Genomic DNA, 18,502 nt, shown 5'->3' with positions numbered 1-18,502 from the left:
ATTTTAGGGTAAAGAAGTTTGAATACCATTCCTATGATTTTGAATACAATAATTCTTATTGCAATAATTTTGTATATTCTGGTCATCACTGAGATGTACAGCATAGAATATCCATGTGTAATGAGCTAATTTTAAGCTTATTTTTGCTGACATTTCTAGACGTTTTTACATACTTGATTATACCACATATTAAAGGTGTTAATTGCAGAATTTTGGCACCACAACTGCAAATATACTGAATTAAAGAAAATCTCAATTCAGATTTGCATGGACAATATCATTATGAAATTTCTTGAAACTTGGATGTTCTTATGTTTTAAGTTGCTCTGTTTGTTCATTAGATTATGTCTCTTTTGGTACACAGCGCTTGATTGTGGAGAGCCCCCTGTCATCCCTCAAGGGTACTACATAAAGAGTGGAGGCACAATGTTTAAGAGCTCGGTGACTTATACATGTTTCTCTTCTGAATTGATGCTGATTGGTGACAGTAACATCACCTGTCTGGAAAGTGGACAATGGTCACAGCCTCCTTTGTGCCAGGGTAGATTTTTTTTATACATCTTAAGTAGTGGAGTAGTGGAGTTAAAAATCTTTATCAAGACTACAGCAATTTGATTGTGATGATGTGTTGTTTATGAAACATGCCACCATGATTATGGTCTCGTTCCTGTACTACTCTGCATGTACACTCTAAAAGAGTTGGTCAGAAAATGATTGGGCCCAAAAAGTGTTTGTTTAGGTGGATCATAAATTCCCCTTCATTCAATCCCTGCTGATATAAAAAGTATTTGAGATGAAAGCTTGTTTATTACTGACAGGATAGGAATGTTTTAGTATCAGAGCAATAGGTCAGACATGTACGCTTTTTTGCCCTGAGTACTGTGGTCAGGCATTGAAAGCGCCAGATCTCTTCTTACCAATAGATGCAGATATATAATATAAATGCTGTTTCTTGCGTTAAATTTGAGAGACAATATTTCTATGATATGAAGACCATGTGCTTGAAACCGAAAGCAAAACATCTCCATTGAAACTGTTTGTCTATTGGATTTGCGGTCATAAAAGGTGCACATAATTATTTTCTCATTAAACCCAATTGTTAAGCTTAACTTGCGTTTGACACCTTATCCCCACAGCCCCTGCCTGTCCACTCACTGTCAGGGATGGTACATTAATGATGGTGAGGGGAGACCAGCGAGGGGACCAGTTCTCTACTGGCACTGTAGTCGAAGTAGAGTGTGATCCTGGGTTTGAACCCAATGGAACAGATGAGTCATTTTGTCAACGTGGCATTTGGAAACACAACAAAGGTTCTGCACCACAATGTAAAAGTAAGTAGCAGTGATAGTGTTACCGGTAGTCCAGATATGTACTGTCTTACTATGTACTTCTTACTTCCTATCATGATCTACAGTATTTCTAAGATAAATGATCTAATTGCTTCTGTCATTTACTACCTTTGCGGAGAAGGTTGATAATGTTTTTAGTAGCATTTGTATTTTTCATGTGGATAAACTGTAAAACTCAAGAATCTACGGATTGATTGTCATGAAATTTGGTATGTGGTTAGGTCCTAGGACACTGTAGAACATAGCTTTTTTAATGTGCTGGCTATTACAATGTCCTGATAATTATAACTTGAACCCATTCTACAGGAAGAAAATGTGGAACACCAGCTATAGAGAACCTGAATGTGAACCCTATGGATGAGTATTACACTGGTGACACAGTTGTCTTCAACTGTTCAACTGGATACAGCTTCAACTCCACAAAGAACCTCACCCTGACATGTAATAACAATGGCTTCTTCACTGGAAGTTTTGCCAACTGCACAGGTACATGTGTATTGTATTTTCTTTCCTACAGCATATGAAAACACTGATATTTCTGTTGTGTCACAAGCAATATTGTTCTTAAGATAAATCTAGCCAAGATTATCATTTTGTAGGCTTTTGTGAGAAGAAAATCGATGGCAAAATTAGAATATGAGCTTTTCATTCTAACGTTAGAAATAGTTTTCATGTTGATCCTACTGTGACATCAGTTGTCCAAAGTTTTGTGTAAGACTACTGGCCAGTTTCATTGATCTAGTACAATCTTCACATAAATTCATGCATGTTGTACAAAATTGATAGAAGACAATGAGGTGTTGTTTGTGTATTGAGCCATCGAGTACGTGTATTGGCCTAGATATAGACAGTGATTCTCTCTGAACATGATCTAGTGGTATGGTGTGTGACACTTGTTGTTCTACAGATGTAGATGAGTGTGCAGCGGGCCGTCACCAGTGCAGCGACAACACTGTGTGTGTGAACACTGATGGAGGCTACTGGTGTCAGTGCCTACCTGGCTACAGCAAGGACCAACCAATGGACAGGATGTGTGTTGGTAAGTTGTCCTGACTGTCTTTATATGCAAGTTGTCCTTTTCATAGACATTTACTAAACTCTACAACTTTTCAATGCCTCACAATAAACTCTTTTATTGAGGTATTATATAAATTCTAAGCAATGCTGATCAAGAAAGAATATACTGTATAATTATAGAAAACAGAAAGTATTTGCTGAAGATTTTCATGTTGCATAAGATATGGCAAGGGGTTGATAGCTATCACATAAACTCTCAGGAATGCCTGCTGATAGGACTGTGTTGTATGACCAGATGACAGCGGTATGTTACAGTAAGAGATCAAAAACCACACAACAAAGGATGAAAAACATTATCAAAACTTTTTCTGATGTAGAAAATGGTGTCAAGAATTACAAAGATGTGAATCATGCTTATATTTTGTTACAATTTTGCACAGATATCAATGAATGTGATGTCAACAATGGAGGCTGTGGCGATACTTGCACCAACTTTGCTGGTGGATACAACTGCACCTGCACCAGGCCTGGCTATCAGCTGTTTACCTTCAACAGGCAGTACGGAGTCAATGTCAGGGAGGGAGAAACTGGATATGATGTAACAGACGTACTTAGATTCAACCAGAGCTGTGTCCGTGAGTTGATTTTTGGTTAAAGACAGACATACATGCATGCACATTTAAAATGTATTAATGCTAGGAAATATTGTGTTGGTTGATTTATTTTTTTATCCTTTTTAACCCTCTCTCACTGAGGCCCAAAAAGGGGAAAATCTGTAACGGTTCAAGAGGTAATTTGATTTGTCAGGTGAAGGAATCACAAGCTGTCTTGTAGATATGAAACTCAGGTGACAAGACAAAGGATTTTCAATACAGAACAGAATCATTGGTTTTCAAACTTTTGCTTGAGAGTGACTGGATCATTTATAACAAATTCTGTTTTCAAATGTAAAGAGAAGAGTGAAATATTTGTTTCAGAAAACGTAACAGCTATGGGCCCCACAGGCCTGTTCCCTCTTGCTTTTACTCCCAACTCCAACAGTTCCAGACACCCATATTTTACCACAGTTTTATATTCTTTCCAGCTGTTCCATGCAGACCTTTGCCTAACCTGACCAACGGGTTCTATAATGATTTTAAATCTGGCTCGTATTTCTATGGTGACAACATCACTTACCACTGTGAGAAAGGTTTCATAATGACTGGAGATCCAACCTTCACCTGTGGGGTGGAGACAGAGGATGACCTTCCCAGCTGCAGTGGTTAGCTTACTTTGACCTTGTCCTTGATCTTTATCTTGAATTTGAAGTTTAACCATTAGAAGTTGATTTTACGACTAGTGTAAGGTTAGAAAATCTAAAACATTGAAGAAAACTTTATTCTTATGAAGAGCATCACGGATCTAAGTAAATGTCACTTCCAATTATGTTACCCAATGGAGTGAAGCATAGTTTAGCTTATCTGTGTTTACATGTATTTGTGCATGTGGCAAAGCATTATGGGTAAGAGGGCGAAGTCTGCCATCTCTGATTGATTACCTGTTGTACTTGTGCCATTGCAGTTGCCATCTGTCCCACGCCGGACACAATCATGAATGGCACAGTGAGTGCACCAATGCGTCCTGCTTATGGGAGTAATGTAACCTACATGTGCGATGAAGGCTTCGTCCTGGTGGGCAGTGGTGTCAGATACTGTGACAACATTGGAGCCGGGGACAATGTCACGTATGGATGGACTGGGGTGCAGCCAATGTGTCGTTGTAAGTTTTTAAATTTGCTATCAATAGAATACACTAGGTATTACTGGAAGAAAGTTGTTTTCTCTTCGAGTATAAGAGACACTCTGCCTTCTTGCGCCAACTTAAAGCAACTATTTAGTATGGGAAACACATCACTGCTTCCTGTCTGGTCTAACGTCTGCCTTGCGAGGGTTAGACAATTACTTGAACATAGATACCGTGGTTTGATGGCTGACAGCCATGTGCCTCTGTAGAATGTGTTTCTTCAAATATGATCCCATGCACATAATAGAGAATAAACAATGCAAGATACGATGACTGTCAATGACCAACACAATGCAATTATATTGCATGCCAACTCATGCCAACCTCCAAGTGTGGTGATGAAACTCACGTTGTGTATTTCTTTGTTTTCAGCGCCCTGTGTATACCTGAAATGATCCTATATTCTTGCTCTATTCATGCAATTGCAGTGGTAGACTGTTGGAGCCTCGCCCTCCCGCCTGGTGGAGTGCTGGTGAACTCCAGCAGCACTAATACGACCTACGGCAGCGTGTGGACAGTCGGCTGTCTGCCCGGCTTCCAGGTGCAGGGAGATCAGCAGCACGTCTGTCAGGCCAATGGCAGGTGGAGCGGCACTGCCACACGCTGTATTCGTAAGCATCTCTTCATGTGATAGTTAATAGTTAACTGCATATTCAATAATGATTATGGTAGCAGTGGCACAATGCACCTAGTCTGAGAGTAAAACCAATGAAGGATTTTTGTACAGTTTATGATGATGTTTGTACCTTGTCCATGAAAACATATTCATTAATTGTTTTCGGTTTGTGTGTTTGCTGTCTTAGTGTATATCTGTAGTTATTTGAGTCTTGTAGGGTGACAAGTCGTGAGGAGGAAGATGGTGAAACCATGGACTTGCAGGATGGAAAGGTTGGCTTGACTCGGGTCCTGCAAGCCTGCCAGGGAATGCATGCCATTAGACAGAATTAGCGAGATAAAATGGATAGAACAAGAAATTTACCAAAATCCTAGATATTTCATGAAGATATGAGTTTTTTGATTTCTTGTTTTGGGTTGTATAGCTCATCCTTAAAAATTTATCAATGCCTTGTGTACTTTCAGCCACATCATGTTCAGATCCAGGCACCCCAGCTGGGGGACAGCAAGACATGGATAACTATGATGTCGGAACTGTGCTGACTTTCAGCTGTAACAGGACAGGCTATGGACCATCCCACTCCCGAGGACTACTCTGTCATCTACCAGAAGGTAAAATTAACCTTATCCTGTCTGCCAAAAAGAACAGTGCAATGGCCAAGTGAGTAGAGTATTTGCCTTGCATTTAATAAAGCCTCTACCAAGCCCCTCCTATCACTGGGAAAATAGTAGTAGAAATAGCCCAAATAGAGTGGATTGTATGCCAAGGGAGTCGGCTATGGAGAGACGGTCAAATCTGCAATCCTGCGTCTGCGAATGAAAACCCTCGATGGCCAAACTCCCCTGGCAAATATTCTCCCTATAGCCCGCACGGTTAGTCTGGTAGAGACTACATTTGGTAGGTCATGAGTTGGATCCCTGGCCAAGTCATACCAAAGAGTTGGTAAAAATAATACATAGTATTACAGTAACTGCTTTCTCTCTAGCACTTAGATAGCATTTGGGAAAGAGTATGGCAGTTGAATGCACACCACTATCCCACTGTGTTCACCACTGTAAACTTTTCTGTTGATATCTTTTGTTTAGCTGCTGTGGATCCAGTATTCAATGACACCATACCTGAATGTGTTGGTAAGTTTGAGTCAAAATAATATATTTTATACTTGTAAATTAGAACATAAAAATGACATGTATTAGGCTTGCAGATGAATGGCTACATTATTGACACAAAAATATCAAATGACATATATTTTGTCAACTTTTCAGTAAGTTTCAGGGACAGTACTAAAGAATTACATAGACTGACGAAATTCTTACACATCTGTTTGTGGTATAATTTTCCAGACATGGAGCCACCAGATTTTGGAGACTCCTGTCCACAACAGATCAGTGTGGACCTGGGCCCAAATGGCTTTCTGCCCACAGTCTTCTACCAGCCCAATGCCACAGATAACTCTGGAGAACAGATACAGGTACGAAAACAATTACATTATTGGTGACTAGATAGATATTATTTTCTGTTGCATAAATTGTTAGGTGAAATTCAACTGTCATAGCAAAAAGAGCAACTTTGTACATTCAATTACTACTTTCGGTTGACAAGAATAATCACCAGACTATTTAGGTAGGGTTGACTTCTGAAAACAATTGATGTATGAATTTTTATTTTACAGGTTCTCTCAGACCCACCTGGGTTCTTTGGTATTGACCTTCTCCCAAACGACACTGATATACTGATGTTCAAGGCCACGGACACATCCAACAGGACAAGTGTCTGTGCTATTCAACTGGTAGTGAATGGTAAGCAAATAAACTTCGTCGACTTAATATATATTGGTTGTCAAAAGGGACTAGGTAGGTAGGTAGGTTGTCAAAAAACAGTTTTTTAGTTTTTATTTATAGCATGGGTTTGCAAGTCATTTGAAGTCAAGCTATATTTAGCTTTACCCACAAAGCTACAGTAACTTCATTTACTTTATGATGAGAAGAGAGAAATGGACCAGTCCTGTACATATAGTGAGTCACTGGGGTATTGCATTGCATTTCTTGCATTGTTGACAGTGCACCAAATGCATTTTTTCATGTAATTTACAGGCAGAAGTTGTATTGCATACCTTTGCTAGAATTATTGTTAAAATGAAGCTGTTAAGGTGCACAAAAAAGCTAACCCATCAACTTTACTATAAGAAACAAGAAATTGACCTGCACGTTTTTAAGTTACCAAATGCATTTCATTTTACTCACAGACATTGTGCCTCCAACAATTGAATGCCCAACAAGTCATGTCATACCCTCCAATGGATCACCAACAACACTCACATTTCCTGCTGCCATTGCCACCGACAACGTCCAAGTCGCCAGGATCATATACAAACCAGCTGCTGGGGGGCTCATTAGATACGGAGAAGATGTGCAGGTGGAGGCTACAGCGTATGACGCAAGCAACAACTCAGCTTCCTGTGTCTTTACTGTCCAAGCCAAAGGTATTTTCTACAACACACTGTAAATGATGACATTTTTGTGATGGTTCAATGCTTGCAGTTTTTGTGGTGATCTCTTCCCTGTCCTTAATGCCAAAGGGCCTTCCTGTCCCTAATGCCAAAGGGCCTTCCCTGTCCTTGGTGCTGAAGAGCCTTCCCTGTCCTTAATGCTAAAGAACTTTCCCTGTCTTTAGTGCTAAAGTTCATTCCCTGTCCATAAGGCTAAAGGGCCTTTCATGGCACCTGTCCTTAGTGCTGAAGAACATTCCCTGTCCTTAGTGCTAAAGTTAATTCCCTGTCCCTAATGCCGATGGGCCTTTCCTGGCCCCTGTCCTTAATGCTGAAGAACCTTCCCTGTCCTCAGTGCTGAAGAACCTTCCCTGTCATCAGTGCTGAAGAATCTTCCCTGTCCTTAGTGCTGAAGAACATTCCCTGTCCTTAGTGCTAAAGTTCATTCCCTGTCCCTAATGCCGATGGGCCTTTCCTGGTCCCTGTCCTTAGTGCTGAAGAACCTTCCCTGTCCTGAGTGCTTAAGTTCATTCCCTGTCCCTAGTGCCAGAGGGCCTTGCCTGCCTCCTGTCCTTAGTGCTGAAATACCTTCCTTGCCCCATGCCCTTAATGCTAAAGGACTTTCGCTGCTCCCTGTCTTTAGTTCTGAAGTACTCCCTTGTCCCTGTCCTTATTCCTGAAGAACCTTCCCTTTTTCTTGTCCTTGGTGCTATTGAAGCTTAGTGCTTTAGGCCCTTCCCCATACAATCTCCTCCCCTGTCCCTCGATTGATTGATATCTCTTTTCATGTTAAGAATCAGTTATTAAGATCCCTTCTTTTTCAGCTCCAGCCTGCTCTGAAAATTCTCTGGATGTACCAGAGTCTGTGCAGAAGAACTACATGGGATTTGTACAAGTGGACAATGTCTACAAGTACGAAGTGTCCTGTCCACAGTCCATGACATTTGTAGAAGGAGACATTGATGAAACAACCCATACCTACACCTGTACTGTAGATGATGGGTGGCAGATAGAAGGTCGTACAGCCAGCTATGTACCTGGATGTACAGGTGTGGAAAACACTCCTTGTATTTGACTGACAAGATAACAACTTAACAAGGAAATCAGTTTCTGGGCATTCTGATCATTGGTAACAAAAACTCTTTTTTCAAGTGTTTCAAGAATGCTCAATGAGTTAATCCCAATAGCAACAGAAGTTGATTCTTCTGAATACATTTATTGGCTACTAATTATGTTTAGGACCAGTACTATGCTGTCTTACCATGCTTATATAGTAACGCCGAGACCTGTCAGGGATTCGAAATCAGTATCTACAGGTTCTGAGTCAAGAACTCTGTGTAACCACAAGGCCACCGTGTCTGTATTTCCTTCCAGCCAAATCAGCTGCTGACCAGCAGATGGGCTTCATGGTCACTATGGCAACAACCAATGGCAACATTCCCTCCACCTGCACCAGCCATTACCAGACATCAGTGAGCAACCACAACGTCAACGATAACTTGGAGGCAAATCTGCAGCAGAAATGTCGACAGATCCCTGTACCTGATGTCACCGTGCTGCTGACAGGACATAGCCTGAATGTTCAGCAGTCAGATGTAAGTAAAAGATAAAGGTAAAGGTCACCGTAGTTCCATAACCTTTTGAGGCCGTAGGGGCAGTGGCTTGTTATCCAGTGTGTCTAGGACATGGTATTGGAGAGACGGAGTCAATCCCTCTCCTTCCACCATCTTTTACCTTTTCAACTGAAGTCAGGTACCCATTTTCACACCTTGGTGGAGTGAGAGCAGTTGTGTTAATTACCTTTTCCAAGGCATAACGACGTCTAGTGTTTTGTTTTAGTTCATATTATTGAAATTGCAGCAACAAAAAAAGTCAGTTGTGAGCACAGATAGCATTGCTGATATTGAGTGCCATCTAACATACATCAATGGTACAGTCAAATATAACTTAGAATAATCATACACTTGGAATTCCATTGTTTTGATGTATTATTGCATTATCGATAATATGAATAATGCAATAATGCATTAAGAATGTCAAATTCTGATGGATTTGACATAGATGTAAAATTGTTTTGTTTGTAATATTCACTTTTCATTTTCTTACCCACTGTAGCTGACCATCAATTTCACCGTCCGAGTCAGCCCTAACTCTGAGGACACACCGGAGGATCATGTGATCTCCTGTCTGACGTCCCTGCGGAACACGATAGCTGGCGTGCCTGGGGCAGAGGTTCCTGAACCAGACACCTCGTACCGCTACAGGTCTGTATCTGTATATACTAGCCAGTTACAGCCGCCCTTCTAAATAACATGCCGGCAGTGCAGGCATGTGGAGCGGCATTAGCTGGCAATACAATACCGAACGACCTGTCCCACCTAACCTTAGCCCATCTAGCTGTAAGTGTTGTTCAAAGCTATCTAGTGAGGATGCTGGTATTAGTACTTTCTGGCAATAATTTCCACTGTATGATAGTTTTTGGGAAAATCACTTTTTAACATACCAGTTCTGGTACAGGTCTGGCTGTATTTCAGTTTCACAATAGACATTCTTAATATGAATTGTACATATTCTGGAATATTCTGAAGATTACAAATATTTCTTTTCAGATCTGAGTAAAAGATAGAAAATATGAGTCATAAGGCTATCACCCACCCACTCACTCACTCACTCACTCACTCACTCACTCACTCACTCACTCACTCACTCACTCACTCACTCACTCACTCACTCACTCACTCACTCACTCACTCACTCACTCACTCACTCACTCACTCACTCACTCACTCACTCACTTACTCACTCACTCACTCACTCACACTTCCAGCACTTTCCATGACAATACATGTGCATGTACTTAATACTGAGATATTATCTCCAGGAATTGGCTGGACAATGTCCAGAGTGGCAGTGTTGGTGGCACGCAGTGTCCCAGCTTGACCCGTGCAGCCGCCCCAGCAGTGGCACCAGAGTACATGAGGGACGGAGACTCGCAGAGTGCTGCTGTCTGCAGCCTGGGGGAGAGTCCTGTCAGTGGATTCTGCTGTAAGTGCCTACCTGCATTAACATCATTCTGATGTCAGATCACTTATCCCTTACAATCAACATTGCACATTTTTATCTCCATGAAAAATGGAGATATAGTTTTGGGTGTGTCTGTCTGTGTGTGTGTATGTTGATTGTGTTTCCGCACTACTGTAGTCAGCATAACTCAAGAACCTCTCAATGGATTACGATGATGTTTGGTATGTGGGCAGGTGTTATGAAGCCGAAAGTTAATGTTGATTTTGGGCCCCCTGGTATGTGACCTTGGTACTGCAGCAGAACTTCCGTTTTTGTATCTTTTGACCTGGACGTGCTATGGTCTTGATTTTCGGATGGCTGATAGCTTGTTAGTTTTGTGTCTGGAGAAAACTCAACTGACAACCATCTGAAAGCACAGATAGTACCTTGAGACTAACAATTTTTAGATAATCGGCAGCTCACAATATAATTGACTGTAGATCTACCTAAGGAAAAAGATTAATGTTTGGAAGCCCAAATTCCTTCCCACCTTTGGATAGTCTTTGGCATATTACACTATATTTTTTAGCAACATTTTTATTTGGGCTGCAGCTGACCAATGAAGATGGTTGTATCTAATAATATCCACCTTTGTCTTGAAGAAAATTCAAGAAATATACCTTTGGTTAGATTCAGTATTCCTCTATATATTTCCAATGTAACGTCACATGTACATAAACATGTATGAGAACAACAGTTGTCTCTACTTCATGTTTCAGTGCCCTGTACACCTGGGACATACCAGGCTGTCCTGAATGGCCCATGTGTCAGCTGCCCTGCAGGGTCATACCAGAACGTCAGCAGGGCTGTCAGCTGTGACACCTGCCCACCTGACACATGGACAGCTCGCCCCAACAGCTGGTCCAAGGATGCCTGCATTGGTACAGATCAAACCTTTCTACAAAAGTGATGTAGAAAAAAAGATTTTTAACTCAATTTCTTCTTTTACATGATAGAGTTTGCAGACACTGAATGGTAAAACTTATTGGAGCAAAAAACATATTTTGTTCTCAGACTTATTGAGCAGTGTGGTACATTAGATGTGTACTTGAGGAATGATAATGCACAAGTATTAAAGAAATTTTGACAGTCATGATGAATTATGTCTGTCTTGTGCACTATGTAACATTACTAAGTTGTCATCTACAGTTCAAATGAGTGTCTAAACCAAACACATATTTGATGAGACATATTTGTTACAATTGTTCCAGACATGTGTCCAAAGGGGCAGCACTCCACCACCAGAGTTTCTCCCTGTAACAGTTGTCCACGGGGGACGTATGCCCATCAGCGGGGCACTGAAAGCTGCACCGACTGTCCTGATGGCACCTCTACTACACAAGCTGGGGAGAAAAGCAGGGATGTGTGCACTGGTGGGTAACTTTAACTTCCCTACTTTACAGGTGGCTAGGGCTGTTGATGTAGATAAGTTAGAATCTGAAGGATCTGGGTTTGCCCCAGTGTTGTGCTGTTAAGAAAGCACTTAACCCCTACCTCCTCACTCAACTCAGGTGAAAATGAGTATCTCGCTTCAGTTAAGGACCTCCTTTTGGATGGGACGTAAAGCTGAGTGATGGTCCCTTGTTTGAGGAGAGACACACTTAAAGCATGCTAAAGAATATTTTCCAGTTCATAGTAATTTCTCTTGGTAATTCTTACTGCATTCAAGACTGGATATGTTGCCCATTTAACAATACCTCTTTTCTTTTGTCTTCAGCCATGTGTCCTGCTGGTAGCTTTGCCATCCAGGGTGTGCAGCCACACTGCCAGCTCTGTCCCAAAAACTTTTACCAGCCCATGGAAGGGGCCACAGCTTGTAGGAGATGCCCTGGTGGTAACATCACTAGAACTACAGGAGCAACATCATTGGAGGACTGCATTGGTAGGTGATTGAGTGTGTGTGTATGTGAGTGTGTGTGTATGTGTGTGTGTGTGTGTGTGTGTGTGTGTGTGTGTGTGTGTGTGTGTGTGTGTGTGTGTGTGTGTGTGTGTGTGTCTGTGTCTGTGTCTGTGTGTGTGCATATTTACACGACTTTGGTCTATGTGGTATTATACAGGACTGTACTTGTGCGTGGTGTTCAGTACATGACCTTTAGCAAAAAGGGGTGCAGGACCTCTATACAGTGTTGTTGATATAGGTGTATTAGTGACATTGTAAATCTACAAAATGTATGATTACATGACATTGTGTGCATTACAGGACATACCACTGGATGTGTTTGCAGTAGATGTACTGTTTCAGTACTGTAAATCATGTGATAAAAGTCATGTTTTATGTAACCTTCACGACTTTTTTTCATTACCACTAGATTATGACTGGTGTGAGAGTCCCCCCACTCCGTGCCAGAATGGTGGGCAGTGTGTGGATCGGAGGAATGGCTACACATGCACATGTCCACCAGGATATCTGGGAGACTACTGTGAAATCCAGCGATCCTTCTGCCAAAGTGTCCCATGCTACAATGGTGGCATCTGTCAAGACAAGATTAATGGCTATAACTGCACCTGTCCAGCAGGTAGTCATGAACAATCAGTGTTTTCTTATGAAATACCTTCCATAGAGCCCTTGCACATTTTGTCATCAAATCTATTTTTATCAACTGAAAAAAACACAGAAAGCAATATGTGATTTTGTAAATATTGTAATTTGAATATAAGTTATAAGAATAGAGGCCCAATGCCATTTTGTAATAGGATGTAGTTTATAAAGAGAGAAGTACACTGTATAGACTTGTACAAAGTAACCATAATTCCCTATTTCATCCATAATGGCATAATGATTATCTCTTCTTAGTGAGAAGTTGAATCAATCTAATTCTGGCTGGTGAGTGGTGTAATATGTATTTATCAACTTTCTACATGACATCTTGTGACCTGTACCTAGCCCGGTGTGCCAAAAATATGCAGTAAAGGTAATCTTCAAAATGCCATCTTCTATGACTGTATTGACTGTTTCTTCCTAATGCAGAGTTTGGGGGACAACAGTGTGAGGATGACCTTGAGGATGCGTGTGCTGGATCCAACCCCTGTCTGAATGGTGGGAAGTGTCGAGATTTAAGCAATGGCCTGGCATGTGTCTGTGTATCGGGATACACAGGAGACAGGTAACTTACTTTTCCAATACTGCTGTGAATGCTCATGTTTTAACCCACCATAGAGAACAACTGAAAAAAGTGAACATATAACGGGGGTTGCCCGAACTTAGGACGCGCCCTAACTTAGGACGGACTTTTTAGTGATCTTGTTATGCATAAGTACGCCGTGTTTGTGTCCACTGACTATGCTCATAAGGAAGATAAATAAACCAAGTCCATGCACATAATTTGTATTTGCATTCAAAACATATGTGTACATATTCATTTCTTGTTTTGTCGAGAATAGTATTTTGACAATAATGATGGCAACGCTGAGTAGACGGTCACTGCGTAGCTAGACGGCCCGACACCTAAATATACGACCTGTGCCAAGCAGATATACAACTATCATACACATAAGAAATATAACTTCATAAAACACAAAAAATGGGTCTTTAAGTGTTTCTTGAGAAGAAAACCGACCAAAGAAAACAACGTAAACATCGCTGCCGTCTGGCAACGTTGTTTTCCCGCCATTTTTGGGGGCCGCGATGGTGGCGGACGACAATTCAACGCACAGCTTTGTAACGCTCTAACATGTGATTGGTACCGTCTATGAAAAGGAAACTGAATACAGAGATGGCGAAGATATTTCCCAATAAGTAGACGGAGTATTGTTGATGTAAGCGGTGTCGTTTTTTCGTAATGATTTTGTAAGTCGGGTCGCATGCAAGACGTACGCCGGGCCGCGCGCAAAGTGCGTAGTAGCCTATTTCCCGCCAAAACATGAGCTGGGACGCGCTAGATATAGCCCTTCTCACATGACGTTAGAAGTGCACACAGTCAAAATTTTCCGGTCAAAAGAAAGCTAGAATATAGCAGACTTCAAGCCTTATTTACATTTCCCTAACTTCATCACCAACTTCCGAAGAGAGCAAAATTACCAAAGCGTACCAAGTTAGGCACATTATCTGGCGTAGCACTAAATCAGAAGGTACATTCGTGAAAACGACTCACAGCGTTTGCCGCTTGTAACTCGGAGCGTGAAGGGCCCATGAACATTATGAATACATTTCTTGTCCATGTATGTTCTTTAGATGAATGTGTTCAAAATTCATTCATTAAAACATGACCATTCTCTGGCAACCAGCAATGGAGCGCCGTGAGTTCGAGCACGTAAAAAAACGTCCTATGTTTGGGCGACTCCCGTTAAAGAGATGTCAGACAGTTCGACCATTCAACAACTTCGTTGGTCCATGACTAATCAGACCAACCTTGGTCAACTTGGCACAACACCTTGGTCAACTTGGCCCAGCACCCTAACCCTAATCCTGGCCGAGTTGACCAATTTGACTTGGCCAACCTGGTAAATGGTCGAATCTTCCTGATCCCAGAGTAGCTGGAATGAAGAATTTGCTAATTTGCACCCTACAGACTGTTCCACTTATATACAATAATTTGTACTTTCAGATGTGAGCAGCAGACTGATGAGTGCAGCTCCAACCCTTGTCTGAATGGTGGAACCTGTACCGACGAGCTGAATGGTTACACCTGTCAGTGTGCCGAAGGCTACAGGGGAAGTTCCTGTCAATTGGACCAGGACGCCTGTCTGTCCAGACCGTGTCAGAATGGAGGCCGGTGTTGGAACCTCCCCGGACCAGGCTTCATGTGCAACTGTACTACAGGTCAGCTGATAGTCCACATAATTTGCTAACAGCAAACCCTATAGTCTAGTGATCACCTCATCATAAGAACCACCTGACCATCATGGCAACTTTTTGGTGGTCCTTTAGATTGAAAATATGTCTGTTAGATTACAACATATCTTTTCCCACTGACTCAAGAGTTACTCAGTTAGGAATCCTGTCCATATAATAGTGGCCAACTGTCTATGGATGTCGGACCCTTCAGCCCTTCACTAACTCGTCGCCTGGCTCATCAGACAAACTCTGCCCCAGACCCCGGTGAACTTGGCCCAATACCTTAACCTCAACCCCTACCCTAACCCTGGCCAAGTTGATCAGGGTGTTGGGCCAAGTTGACCAAGGTGTTGGCCTGAGTTGACTAGGGTGTTGACTCACAGGGCACAGTTGTTAAAGGGCCAAATCATCCTGATCCCCTGTCTACTGCAACCGTTATGGTTTCCATTGTCTTCTTGTCCCTTGAGTCAGGTCACTGTAGACAGATTGGACTAAACTTAAAACATCACTGGCAAAATGATATTCAGGTACATTTTTTGTGACTCACAATTTAGAAGACGTCATTTGCTCAGCCCCTAGATACACAGATTTTGTATCAAGTTCTTTTGACACATTATGACTTAAGTTGCTACCTTAAAATCTTCTCCAAACATTAAGTATCACGTGGCCAATTTGAATTGTATTAGATACCCTAATTTTGTCTTACAGGATTTGAAGGGCAGCTGTGTGAAGTGGACATCGATGAGTGTGCAGCATCCCCCTGTCAGAATGGGGCACATTGTGTGGATGGAAAGGATGGTTATAAGTGCTTGTGTAAGGCAGGCTGGTATGGGGACAGGTGTCAGAACAACACAGATGACTGCATGCCCAATCCTTGCCTGAACAATGGTACCTGTGTGGACTCTATACAAGGATACAAGTAAGTTTATAATCCACATAGTACGTGTAATAATTATCTAATACCAGCCCAGAAAAGGACAAGAAATAGTCATGCCTTTAAGTACCAGAGTTATAAACCAAGGATTGATGTGTTCAGAAATTCGTATTTCCCGAGAACCATAGTAGAATGGAACTCATTGTCATCAGATGCTGTAGGAACACCTTCATTGAATAGCTTCAAAGAACGATTGCAGTCAGATGTGCAAAAGTTAGGTGTGACAGGCTGTACAGTGTGATATTACCAGCTGCTGTCGCGCCCCGTACCTGCGAAGCTGGTGTGTTACGCCAAAGGGCGGTTATACCGGTTATACAGATACAGATACAGTATGACATCCAAACAAATTTGATGAGTAATGTCTGGATGACTGAACCTGGTACGGCGACTGTGGTCCAATCCTTAGCCCAAATACAATAATCTACCATTGATTAAGCTATCCAAATTTTCTCTGACTTGTGATTCCTGTGAAGTGACAAGACTGCTGGTGTGTTAAAGCCAAAAGGTGGTTAGACCGGCTATATGGCTTTATAGATACAGAACACTCTTTAGAAACCCTCCCCTGATGTACACTGTAATGAGGAGATTTTTACCATTTGATTAGGTGTCAGTGCTTGCCTGGTTATGGTGGGTCCTTGTGCCAGATGGACATTGATGACTGTGAGGAGAACACCTGTAGGAATGGAGCCAGGTGCATTGACGGGATCAATGAATACAGCTGTAACTGCACAGAGGGATGGACAGGTGAGTCCTCGACAGACAAGTTCTATCTCATCATTCTTGTTTGCATCTTGATCAGGGCTGTCTCCAGCTTTAAAATTGTTTCCATGCCACTTAGTGTTTGGGAGCTCATGTTGATTTCTGTTTTTTAAAGCTGTCATTTTAAGCTAAATGCAAAAGCAGATTTTCATCAATTTTATGTCTTGAAGTTCAGATATTTTGGATGGATGGGGTGAAAGTTTTGTCCGTCCTAACAAGCAAATTTCAGTCACAGGACAGAGGGTTGGGTCTGGTGTTGGATGCTTTGGCCCATCACCGACTCAGCCCATTATGATGATTATAAGCTAATCGGTCCAACACCCTGGTCTACTTTGCACAATACCCTAACCCTTTACCCTTGAACCCTGGCTCAGTTGAACAGGGTGTTGTTATTTTCTAGAAAAGCCCTGCATAAAGTGTGTATTTTGCACCTGCTGTAGGCATATTCTGTGATGAGGATGTTGATGACTGTGTCAATGCCACATGTCTGAATGGCGGAACCTGTAGGGATGGTGTCAACGGCTACACCTGTGACTGTCCCGGTGGTTATACAGGCAACAACTGCTCGGTTGGTTAACTAGGATCGCTTATTGTTAAACGAATAACTGTAGCTTTGACAAGTTGAATTAGAAAGTTAGGCCTAGTTAGTAATCATCACTCACCAACAACGCCCATTTACTAATTAACATTGTGTATTTAATGTATTTTTGCCTAGCTACTACTGTGTCACCATTACGTCATCACGATTGCTAGTCTTGCTACCTGCTTCATATTCTGAGTCATCTCATCTGTCCCTTTGTCAGCACCAGCTTCCTCCAACCTTCTCTGTTTTCTGTTATCTGGAGTGTCTGGCTCAGGCTGAGCCCTGTCTATTCTCTTAAAATGTTCTCCTCCCATCTCTTTCTCTGTCTAACTCTTCTTCTCCCTCCTTCCATAGTACCTTGCAGGATCATATCTATCTAGTAAACTTGATTTAGTCTAAAGTAATCTTGGCAGCTGTGAGCTTTGTATCCCATTTTAGTCCTTAACCTGGACCTCCAACAACTATGCAACTAATCAGCAGTATGATTGTCCTGATTTCAGATTGATGTTGATGAGTGTGAGTCCAGCCCCTGCCTGTATAATTCCACTTGCATTGACGGCATCAACAGTTACACCTGTAACTGTTCTGCTGGGTACACCGGGGACGACTGCAGTGTCAACAGACCTGACTGTGGTGAACAGACTTGTAGTAATGATGGCACCTGTATTGACCTAGTCCCTGGCTTTATATGCAGGTAAGACAAACATCGTACTTCAATTTTACATTTTGGCATAGGTCCTACTGAGCACATTATATATTCTTGCATGTCAGACTCCTTTTGAGTTTCAAGACTATCTTATTGGATATTCATGTATTACTGAAGATGATTTTTCTTTATGTGTGCTACAAGGTAAAAAAAAGAAGACATCTATCTCATCCCGTTTTCAGTAGGTTTAGTAATGATTTATTAAATCCTTAACATCGAATGACATTCAAGCCCTTTTCGTGGTGACCTTTTGTAAATTGAAAAAGTTGTGGTTGTGTTCTGTTTCCTGCAGTTGTGCAGTAGGGTGGACAGGTCCCACCTGTACACAGCAGTACCAGTACTGTCAAACCGTACAGTGTAGAAATGGCGGAACTTGCACCAGTCAGAATGGACGACACAACTGTAGCTGTCCTGATGGTAAGCAATAGTGG

At 41.8% G+C, this 18,502-nt stretch overlaps 1 protein-coding gene across 2 annotated transcripts in view; it reads left to right on the top strand.

The window, feature by feature from the left end:
- The window catches only part of LOC136448554 (uncharacterized), a 45,464-nt gene that overhangs the window by 12,166 nt on the left and 14,796 nt on the right, over window positions 1-18,502 (top strand). For both annotated transcript variants that reach the window (XM_066448164.1, XM_066448163.1), the window contains exons 13-40: window positions 365-541; window positions 1,137-1,331; window positions 1,656-1,835; window positions 2,257-2,388; window positions 2,807-3,001; window positions 3,451-3,627; window positions 3,927-4,124; window positions 4,577-4,759; window positions 5,229-5,375; window positions 5,850-5,894; window positions 6,108-6,235; window positions 6,437-6,563; window positions 7,010-7,246; window positions 8,077-8,301; window positions 8,627-8,847; window positions 9,368-9,516; window positions 10,134-10,297; window positions 11,035-11,196; window positions 11,527-11,688; window positions 12,033-12,197; window positions 12,625-12,831; window positions 13,284-13,419; window positions 14,860-15,074; window positions 15,798-16,008; window positions 16,628-16,767; window positions 17,223-17,350; window positions 17,866-18,059; window positions 18,364-18,488. In XM_066448164.1, coding sequence (XP_066304261.1) covers window positions 365-541; window positions 1,137-1,331; window positions 1,656-1,835; window positions 2,257-2,388; window positions 2,807-3,001; window positions 3,451-3,627; window positions 3,927-4,124; window positions 4,577-4,759; window positions 5,229-5,375; window positions 5,850-5,894; window positions 6,108-6,235; window positions 6,437-6,563; window positions 7,010-7,246; window positions 8,077-8,301; window positions 8,627-8,847; window positions 9,368-9,516; window positions 10,134-10,297; window positions 11,035-11,196; window positions 11,527-11,688; window positions 12,033-12,197; window positions 12,625-12,831; window positions 13,284-13,419; window positions 14,860-15,074; window positions 15,798-16,008; window positions 16,628-16,767; window positions 17,223-17,350; window positions 17,866-18,059; window positions 18,364-18,488 — 4,725 coding nt within the window. The remainder of the gene's footprint in view (window positions 1-364; window positions 542-1,136; window positions 1,332-1,655; window positions 1,836-2,256; window positions 2,389-2,806; window positions 3,002-3,450; window positions 3,628-3,926; window positions 4,125-4,576; window positions 4,760-5,228; window positions 5,376-5,849; window positions 5,895-6,107; window positions 6,236-6,436; window positions 6,564-7,009; window positions 7,247-8,076; window positions 8,302-8,626; window positions 8,848-9,367; window positions 9,517-10,133; window positions 10,298-11,034; window positions 11,197-11,526; window positions 11,689-12,032; window positions 12,198-12,624; window positions 12,832-13,283; window positions 13,420-14,859; window positions 15,075-15,797; window positions 16,009-16,627; window positions 16,768-17,222; window positions 17,351-17,865; window positions 18,060-18,363; window positions 18,489-18,502) is intronic.

The sequence above is a fragment of the Branchiostoma lanceolatum genome, chromosome 14, assembly GCF_035083965.1.
Source record: "Branchiostoma lanceolatum isolate klBraLanc5 chromosome 14, klBraLanc5.hap2, whole genome shotgun sequence".
Lineage (NCBI taxonomy): Eukaryota > Metazoa > Chordata > Leptocardii > Amphioxiformes > Branchiostomatidae > Branchiostoma > Branchiostoma lanceolatum.
The sequence above is the reverse complement of the archived record's forward strand: the minus strand, read 5'-3'. Positions and strand labels throughout refer to the sequence as shown.